General features: G+C 30.1%; 1 protein-coding gene across 1 annotated transcript in view; it reads left to right on the top strand.

Annotated features, from left to right (window-relative positions):
* LOC100207973 (puromycin-sensitive aminopeptidase) overlaps positions 1-11,455 on the top strand; it is an 88,499-nt gene that overhangs the window by 31,299 nt on the left and 45,745 nt on the right. Inside the window, exon 4 of the mRNA XM_065799900.1 lies at positions 7,433-7,540. Coding sequence (XP_065655972.1) covers positions 7,433-7,540 — 108 coding nt within the window. The remainder of the gene's footprint in view (positions 1-7,432; positions 7,541-11,455) is intronic.

Raw genomic sequence — 11,455 nt, forward strand, 5'->3', positions numbered from 1 at the left:
GAAGACATTCTCACCTTTGCCACATCCAGTCAGTATAGTTGCTTCAATCAAGTTTGAAAGGATAGCTTTGATGATGAGTCGAGTTCCATTGCAGAGCTTGGGACTGTCGAGGTTGCGAAGGAGAATGATTGGTGCTCCAACTTTCAGGTGAAGAATGTGAGGAGGACATCCAGATGGTTCTCTAAAGAGTTCAGAAATTCTGTTGGATAGTTGACAGCTTCACTGGGATCCATAACCATGTCAATGGAGTTGTAGGACTTTTCATTGCCGGGGAGCATTTTCTGGATCTGCATATTGATCTTGGTGACAGACTCATTTTTGGGAGCCAGAATAGCTCTCTCACATCTCCAGTCATGTCTGGTGAAACTCTGCTGGATGTTGGGAAACACCTTGACAATGAGTTCCTCTGCAGAATCCACCAGTGTGCAAAAGTTGGCAGGGAATTTAATGAGCCCTGTCTGCACATCAACTGGTGCCTCACCATTACCCAAGGCAAGAAGCTGATTGAAAAAGGCTCCTGCTGACAGATCACCAATCAACTTTACCCTCATGTTTGTTGTCAAATGAAGTGTTCTGACACTCCTCCACAGGTAGGAAGCTTTTAGGTTTTGCCAAATTGCACGGCTGAGGCTGCAGAGCCATACTGGATCCCATTTTTGGGCCCCCCTGACCCCGTACCCCGACCCCCCTGGGGGTCGGGGTACGGGGTCAAACCCAGCTAAGAACCTTCTCCCCCTCGAGGACTACCCCCATGCCAAATTTCATCGAGATCGGTCCGGCGGTTTGGATTTCTATAGAGAACAAACAAACAAACAAACACACACAAACACACATTGCCCTTTATATATACCTAGCTGGAGTTACCCGGGCCAATATTTAAACTGGCTTACCTGATATCTGTACACAAAAATGGGCCCAAAAATGGGCCCAAAAAATGGTCCCCCGGGGTCAGGGGGGCCATTTTTGGGCCCCCCTGACCCCGGGGGTCGGGGTACGGAGTCAAAACCCAGCTAAGAACCTTCTCCCCCTCGAGGACTACCCCCATGCCAAATTTTATCGAGATTGGTCCGGCGGTTTGGATTTCTATAGAGAACAAACAAACAAACACACACACATTGCCCTTTATATATATTAAGATTAATATGCAAATTTTATTTGTAACTTTCCTAAATTAAGATAAAAAGCAAGAATGTAAATAAAGAGTTTTTGAATAACAAAAATAAATTAATAAAATAATTTATTAAACGCATTGAACAATTTTAACTGGAGAATAACTGACGTCAATTAAAAATTAAAAACATTTTTTTTTAAACTTTTGAATGAATGATCTTGCTTGTTAATGGCGACACTTTTTTTTTCACATTAAAAAATCGATCTTAATTCTTAATTGATTAACTTAATTTATTTCCTTGTCGTGCTTACTAATTGCGTTTTTTACTAGTCTAGCGCAACAATTTAAATCTTTTTATTTAAATATAAAATAGATTAAATTTTTTTTTTTACCGTGATCTTAAAAACCTTTGGGAATTTGAAACCAATTGGGAAACCGCGTTATATGCAGCGCCATCAGGTTGGCTAACACCCTGTTAATGTAATGCATGTATATGTATGTATATATGTATGTATTATGTATGTATTATGTATGTATGTATGTATGTATGTTTGTATGTATGTATGTATGTATGTATGTATGTATATATGTATGTATGTATGTATGTATGTTTGTATGTGTTTATGTATGTATGTATGTATGTATGTATGTATGTATGAAACATGGAAATAAAGTTGCATTTTGTTGTCTCTATTATTGATATGTAAATGAAATATAATAAAAATTTCATTTAGTTTTGCCAACTTTAACTTGAATTTTACTATGTCAGGTCAAAATGATGCTATTTTACAACAGTCGTATGATTGCAGGATAAAAGCATTAAGATTTAGATTTTTTGATGATTCATGTTAACAATATTATATTAATAGTATACAGAACTTTGCAAAAGTTTAGAGCACCCTACAAAATATAAGACAAAAAGCTGTTAGTGTTGTTTGTTGACTTCCGATTAACATGATCCTGCACTTCATTATAAGATTTATACTTGAATATATTACATTTAAATTACGATGTTTGTTTTTTTTGTTTTAGTTTAGTTAGTTAAAATTGAAAATAAAAATGGCTACTATTAAAACACGAAATGAAACTGAACATGGTATGCTTGGACAGTCTAGACCATTCCAAGCAAATCAACTGCCAACTTCTGATATTTTCAAAGCTTATGGCTATTTATTAAAAAATAACAATTGTGCAATTGTGTTACTGAAAGAGCAACAGTCATAGCTAATGAAAGTAAAGCACTGTACAACAAAGCAAGTATTCCTACCATTGCAGTCAGCAGCTTATTTATTTGCATAAAGAGACTAATTAACAAAGTGCATGAGCTTGGTAAATACTCTGATGGCAAGAAGTCCTCTGTAACATTTTAATCAAGTTTACAGATGTTAGACCAAATATTTGATATTTGTCTGTGTAAGTGTTTTGATAATGGTGTTCGAGAAAGGTCAGCTTGTTCATGTCCACTGCCAAAAAAAATTCCAACACTTGAATGGGAGTTCTGGATAGATCAAAAATCGGTAAGAAAGGTGGTAATAGGAAAAGTAGACAAAGAAGAAACAATTAAGCTGCAGAAGAGAGAAAAAAGAGGAAGTAAAACATGCAGTTTACCGATTACAGATAAGAAATTGGTCCAAATTAAACATATTGCAGTGATAATGAACAGTCAAAGTCAGATAAAGAATTTGATGATAAAGTGATGTCAAGTTATGAAGTGATGTCAAGTGATAATGAGATGTCAAGTGATAAAGAGATCAAGGTTTACAACAGTAAACAATATCCTGAGTTGTGTAAGGCCATGGATAGATGTAAAATCAGTAACAGGGATGCTTGCCTAATAGCAAATGCTGTACTAAAAGGTTTAGATCTTATAACACCAGAGAATGCTATTGATCTAGCAAAACTTTGTTGTCAGAAAAATATGTGGAGGAAAAAGGAAGTTAAAAAGCATGCTGCTGAAGTCCAAAAAGTACTTAGCATTGTATTTGATGGGAAGCAGGATATCATTTCTGTTAAAACAAGTGGTGTCCGACAAAATTTCAAAGAAAAACATGTGATAGTGTCATTTCTGCAAATTATGTTTGTCTATTATGTCACGCCACAAAATAGTAAAGCTGTTGATATTGCACAAGAGATATTATTGAGCATCAACTACATCAAACCATCAAACACTTTAGCAGCTATTGTTTGCGATGATCCTGTGAATAACACAAGGTTTTGGGAGAACATTGCAATGGTTAGTCTGCTTGTTACATGCAAATGAACTACCTTTTAAAAAATATTCTCTGTTCTTGATGGTGAATGTTCAACAGGTCCAGCTACTTTAATAGGTAAAATAGACATTGCACTAGAGTTTGATCCAAAAAATTTAGTTATTTTGAACATTAGACATATACCTGGTAAAGTTTAGGATGTAAGTGTTGATGTTAAGAAAGATTTAAGCTCTGATCAGATATACCTTCTAAAAGTTTGCTTAGCTGTTCAGCAGAGATACACTGCTTGTGATCAAATATTGTTCCTCCAGAATGCTATGCCAGGAAATCTAAACCATACAAGGTGGCTTCAAAACCATTGCATAGAATTACAAGATTCATCGTAAATGTTAATGTGCCATCATGGTTCAACATAAAATGTCATTCTTTCTGCCTTGATGGAGCAAGAAATTTCTTCTATCTTAGGAAGCAGTACTATGAACTAGGGAAAGAAGACTGGAGAATTCTGGAACCAAGAAGTTGCAAAATAACTGATATTTTGCTCATCCTGAGAACATTCTTCTTGGTGGAGTTACAGATGAAAATGTATCAATTTGTAGGTTTTTGTGTGACAAAATAATTAACAAAATAGCAATGTGTCTTTGATAAATCAAGCATCAAGCTTGATCCGAAAGCTTTGTCATTCATAAAGATGATCAACTGGTCTGTTGCTATCGCATTACCACCACCGTCTTTATCAACTGTTTTTAATGATGATCTTGAACATTTCCAGTTCCACTTTAATATCTTGAGTTGTATTCCATGCCATTATTCCAGGCAGTTGAACATACTATTAAAGACATCTCAGCAACCATTATGAAAGTTTTCGGACACAAATCATGACATGGAATGATTTTGCAGTGTCACAAATCTCGAGCAGAATTACCGAAAATTGACTCTAAATCTGACTTCTTGAGCCATAACAAATAGCAAATAACTGAAACAATCGACCTCAAATACTTCTTATCTCAAACTATATTAAATTTTGTATTTTAAACTTTTTTCTCAGTTTCTTCGGCATTACACTAACTATCAACTGAAAGTCAATGTAGCCTTTCTAACTATAAAATTTAACAGATTAACAAATCATATTTAAACATGATGACGAAGAACATTTTAAGAGCATTGAAGAAATTGGTTTCTACTTTGTTGTTTACACTAAATGATATTTTGTCAGATTTTATTTAAGCAAAGTTCTAGAAGTCAGTCAAACTTTAAATAATCATACAGAAAAATATTTGCTATAAACATTTTCAATGATGTGATTTTTAAAAATTAATTAAAAAAAGAATACCTTTTTTAAAATCGTATTCCAGCTGAAACTGAGCAAACAGCTGAACACTGAAAAATTGAAGTACTTTTTACAACATCTAAAACAATAAAAACTTTTAATAGTTTAGAGATTAATAAAAGTCCTGCAGAGCACTTTTAAATTTATTAAAATGTAAGCAGCTCCTCTTCAAACCTGTAATACAGGTTTGAAGAGGAGCTGCAAAGTTTGTTAAAAGAAAACTTTTGAAACTTTTCTTCTTGCACTTAAAGTTTTTTTCTAAGAGGCCTTAAATAAAACAGTAGTTTGATGCCCAATCAACATCTGCCCAAGATGATTATTTTTATTAAGACATCATCTCTAGCCTTTACTCCACAAAAAGATCCAAGGCTGAGGTGTTTTAAGTCAACTTGTTAATTTCTTCTAGCTTTTGCCTAAAAAATACAATGCAGTAGAACAGTAGGCAAATAGTACATTTTATTACAGTGATCCTAATGTTGATCTTACCTTAACCTAGGTTGATCATTTGACCTGGATTTAGCTTCCAATTATACTATTGTTTTAATACCTACAATCTTGCACATTTTCTATTGTTAATACCAGCTCTTTCATCCACTCCATTATGTAACACCTTTTTTCTCAGTTTTCCCACATCAGCTCTGCCTTTTTCTCTATAAATATTGTCAGTACTAGTCTATACCAGCATATACCAGCATTCGATACCGGTAGTACCAATGCCGGAATACCGGTATTACTGATACTAAAAATATATATAGAGGACTTAAGATAAAGCGGGCATTATTGCTCTCTTCACGTGAAACACCTCCGTAAATGAAATATTTGAAACTTCTAGGTGCGATAAATAATGCTCATTCATCTTGTAATGAGAATATAAAGTTAACTCACTTTAATGTAACTTTACACATTTTGAATTAAGAACAAATAATCAATATTTTATTTCTTATAGATGGAATTACTTTAATATCCAAAAAAACACAAAATGTCCCAAAAAGTATTTATTGTGTGGTTTCATTTTCTACGTGATAAAGAAAATTAACTTGCGAAATGTAAAAAATGCAACAAAGAGATAAAGTCAAATGGTGACAGTATCAGTGGTCTGCATACATATCTAAGAACTAACAATGAAATTGACTAGCTGATAAGAAAATTGTCCCAAGATGCAGCATTGTCATTGGTTTGGTTTTCAATGGTTGGTATCATTGTCAATGGTTAAAAAATCCAAACCTCATATCACCAATTTCTTATAAAATCAATGTGACAATATGTTGCCTGCAGTTTTTTCTAGATTGACCGCCCATTGACCGACTATTTTTAACGTATTTGGCAATTCAGCAGTACTGAGAATATCACTAATAGCTTGTGGGTTTGTTGTTCCTAAATTGGCAATGACAATTCGCAATAGGGTAGTCAAATACACAAACACTATCAGGGAAACTGTAATATCTAAGTTCAATAATTTCGGGGTCAATTTGACATTTGAGGAATAGACGTCAAATAATGCAGGAATTTAAAATTCAACGTTCACATTGAGAACATTTTTTTAAGCCTTGGATTAGCTAGAGTTGTTGGTTCACTGCCTGCTAAAAAATGCATTAATTTAGTTCAAAACGTGCTGACACAGTTTATGTTGAACTATGATGAAGACATTGTGCGTATTACTACTGATGAAGCTCCCTTAATGCAGAAAGTGGGACATTCAAGTGATTGTGATCAACAGTTGTGCATTGTTCATGACATTCAACTGGGTGTTCAAGACGTTTTGAGTACAATAGTAATGTTCACGATAGTTAACTTTGGAGTTCATGAGTACAATACTAATGTTCATGATAGTTAACTTTGGAGATACGGATTTAGCTGTATCTCCTTAGCAAATCAGCCATTGTAAATACCATTGCTTGACTGATTGATCAGCTCAATCAGTGAACATATAATCCTCTCCCTTCCACCAGCATTTCTTCTGATAGCGATTCTGTTGACAACACTGTAAACTTGCCATTGAAAGAAAACTTGACAGCAATTTTGTATGATAAGAAATTTTTTTTTTTTTGAAGGAGAAACTCATGGCATATATTAGCAAAATTTCTAGGAATACTTGAAAACTGTGAGTCCAACAAGTGTCAAATTAGAGTGTGAATTATCAGCAAGTGGTAACATTCACAAAATTACGATCGCCTCTTGAGGATGATACTCAAGAGATGATCGTAATTTAATAATTTTTGTATATAATGCCCTATGTTTCTAACGGGCATATTTTACAAAGAATGAAAAAGCAAAAATTGAAAAAGTCTGTAATTTTGATTTGATGAAATGAAATATAATCTGTTAAACCAATTAATATTTTATTTCTTTTGATTGTTGTTTTTTTCATTTAAAGTAACTCTGAAAAACAAAATATCCTTACTATTCAATATCATTTTTAGGAGCTTTTTTTTAATTACTTTTTTTAATTCATACTTTCAAAACCCTTTTGGTACAATTTGTTGTGGTTTATGATACAACATAAAATTAAAAAGCATGGGTTTTTAATTAAGTCATTTTCTTTTTTTTTCAAGATGTTAGATTGTTATTTATAGTTGTAAAATAAAAACAAAAATTATTCAAATAATATTTATGAATTATTTTCATGCATTTTATGACTTAATTTGTGTCTTCTAAAAACTTAATTTTTTGAAGAGGGAAAAAGTAAAAGTAGATAAGAAACTAAGGGTTAAGTAGTAGTATTAGGAAATCAATAAAAAAAGTTTTAGCAACAGTTTCAAATTAAATAATTTTTTTATACAGCCAACTGATGCAAGACTAGCTTTTCCTTGTTGGGATGAACCAGCCTGCAAATCAACGTTTGAAATTACAATAATTGCACCAAAAGATAAAGTTGTTCTATCAAATATGGTGAGTTGTTATGTTACAATACTATCTATTTCTCTCTTTCTCTCTCTCTCTCTCTCTCTCTCTCTCTCTCTCTCTCTCTCTCTCTCTCTCTCTATATATATATATATATATATATATATATATGTATATAAATATATATATATATATATATTATTCAATTCAAGATTCAATTTGAAAAAAATGATTTGAGTTTTTCAAATCATTTTTTTGTTTTTTATTGTTGTTTGTTTTCCACATATGGCGTTATAAAGTTGTAAAAAAATATCAACATATATAAAAAAATTTAGCGGTAAAGAAATCTTTTAATATAATTTAATAAAACTTGTTGCCGATTAGTTATTTAACCAGAGTTAAATGCAAATTAGTAACGTGTAAACTGTATAGTCAAGTGTCTATAATTTTGCTTCGGTACATTTCGACTTTCACTTATAGAAATTTTATATTTGAAAATTTTTGATTGCTACAAACTGGAAATAAAAAAGCTGTTAATTATTTCACTTCAAGCTAAATAATGACTTCTACACTATCTAGTAGTTAAAGAATTCTTTAAAAAAAAAGCAACATTCTAACAATGCAAACAGAAAAATTGCAATAAAAGGTATTCTGTTCAGAAAACTGGAACTTTATCTCATCTATGGAACCATTTAAGATGTGACCATAAAAAGCTACATGAAGAAGCATCTAAAAAGCGCGCATCTTCTATAAAAAAAAGATTTCCAATAACATAATAAAAAAATCATAAGGCTATCACATTATATTGGACCTCTAATAGATACAGATATCAAAAAAAAGTATGATCATGCAATGCTTAGATATATAAGTGAAGATCATTTGGGACAGCTTCTGGATCTGGTTTCGTCAATTTGTGCTTGGTGTTTACTCAAGGACAATATCATCCACCACACCCGATCACTTTATGTCTAAATATGGTTGATGACCTATATAATAGCTTCCAACAAAGTGAAAATTGGCAGGTTATCTCCAAACATAGCATCACTTTTGATCACTTCAAGGTTAGCAATGGCGATAATTTTCTTGTTTTTAACTGTCACTATTATTCATCCTCGTGAGTTTTATAATCATGCTTTTTCAATTGTAAATCTGGAAATAACAAATGGTTGTCACAAAGCTACTTCCACTGAAGAAATTATAAAAAATGTGCTGTCGAAATTCGACTTAAGATATTATTTGACTTATAATAAAATTTTATGAGTTTGACTTGTTATATGAACTCACACTATGTGCGCAATTGAACTTCTTGGAATCGATTAGTTATGCTGTTGTGCTCCTAAAATCCAACTTTGTGTGAAATCAGCTATTCACAACCAACCAATTCTGATATAAATTAGCAAAACTCATAAAAGACCTGAGTCAAAGCCTTCAATGGATGTGTAAACGCGCTTTAACAGCACTTCTAACTTATTGGGATGGATTTATAAAAGTTATGGTTCTGTAAAACTTGTTATTTCTCAAGAAAAACCTGAGTCAAAGCCTTCAATAGATGTGTAAACGCGCTTTAACAGTACTTATAACTCATTGAGATGGATTTTAAAAAATCATGGTTCTATAAATCTTGTTATAGTTGAGTGCACACAGAAAAAAACTGTATGAAAGTGTCATGGACTTGTCTAACTGAAACGCAAGTGCAATTATTAGCAATTTGTCAGTCCTATTTTAAATGCAGTATCTGAAACCACTTCTATTCTAAGGGTGGAAAAAAGCGTGAGCATTTGTTTAGTTTATTCATGCATAACTTTGAAAAATTGTCTTCACCCAATGGATAAAAGAGGGATAAGTAAATTTGTTGAAGATTACTATGCAGATTACTAGGAAGATTAATACACAGTCGGAAATCAGATCTCAATTAAGTATTTCTTATCGCTACCTTCTTATACCCTTGGCTTAAATCAACAATGTTTACCTTGGCAGAGATGGAAATTGTGAATCATAATTATTGGTATCTGAAAAAAAGCATGATTTAAGTATTTCCATGATTCCCGATAAAATTCAAATTAAATGACATACATAACATTTTCCCTTTATTATCCAAAGTTGTACTTGATCTTCTGGCTGTACAATTTACAAATTATTTATCAGAAAGAGTTAACTCTTTGGCAGGAGGAGTAATTGACAGTAAACGAAATAGCCTTTCCGAACAAAATGCGGAGCGATTAATTTTGGCTAAAAGTAACAAAAAGAACTTATTCAAATAACATTCTAATTGTCTAATTGTATATCGTAAAAATATAGAGATAAAAAAACTTTAATTTGGATTTCCTTAAACTAGTGATATATATATATATATATATATATATATATATATATATATATATATATATATATATATATATATATATATATATATATATATACATATATATATTACATACATACATACATACATACATACATACATACATATATATATATATGTATATATATATGTATGTATGTATGTATGTATGTATATATGTATGTATATATATATGTATGTATATATATATATATATATATATATATATGTGTATATGTATATATATATGTGCAATCGCATTCTATTCCTGACCATGTATTTTTTTTTTTTTTTGCGACAACATAACTATGGTATTTAGATTTTTGAAAATATTTAAAAAGTGCGCTCAATAAAGTACAAGTTAATAAAACAAGAAATTTATTTTAAAGATTGTATGCTATAAAAGACATTTATTTAAATTATTGAATGATATTATATTGTTAAAAAGTATATTTTTTACAATGAGTATACATGTTTTTAAAACAATTTGTACAATTAGTTTTATGAACAACAACCAAAATGATTTTTTAAATAAACTTTTTGATGAATCCATATCCATAAATTTAATAGTCGAAAACATAACAAAGTGATTTTTTTTTTATGCTATGTAAACTTTTTAATAAAAAACGAATTATTCAACCTTAACGTAATTCCAAAGTATAATTAAAAATAATTTTCTATTAGAGTTTTTGTTTTTCAGATTTATATTAGTTGATTTTTTTTTAGAGCTTTAGGTTTTAATTTTTTTTTAATTTCTTTTTCTTTTTTATATAGTTTAGCATGTTTATAATTTTTTTCCTGTCTGTTTTTTTCAGCGCCTTTTTAATTATATAAAAAGCTGTAGTTAAGCTTTCAAAAAAAAAACAATTACTTGCGTGGTCATAATTGGAGTGCGATCGCATACCTTTTTTGTACATGACTGATATATATATATATATATATATATATATATATATATATATATATATATATATATATATATATATATATATATATATATATATATATATATATATATATATATATATATATATATATATATATATATATATATATATATATATATATATATATATATATATATATATATATATATATATATATATATATATATATATATATATATATATATATATATATATATATATATATATATATATATATATATATATATATATATATATAAGTATATATATATATATAAGTATGTATGTATATATATATATATAAGTATATATATATATATATATAAGTATATATATATATATACTTATATATATATATATACTTATATATAAGTATATATATATATACACACACACACACACACAGGGCTCAAAATAAGGGTCAGACATTTTTTTTTATACAAAACAAAATTGAAGTTGAACACACGGCTATGTTAATAAAATACGTCATTTTTTTGAGTTGATTCATTTTTTAAAAGATGCCAAAGCATTGGATTTTTTTAAAATTAAGTAGTCCGGTTTTTATCATTCATATTAAAATGTTGCAATTAGTTATTAATTTAAGTTTATAGTTTAGTATTTATTTAATTTTTTGTCCAATGGTTTCTATAAATTTCAAACAAATATTTTAGCTTATAAAACCCCTTTTAAATTTAT

This window comes from Hydra vulgaris, chromosome 06, assembly GCF_038396675.1.
Source record: "Hydra vulgaris chromosome 06, alternate assembly HydraT2T_AEP".
Classification (NCBI taxonomy): Eukaryota; Metazoa; Cnidaria; class Hydrozoa; order Anthoathecata; family Hydridae; genus Hydra; species Hydra vulgaris.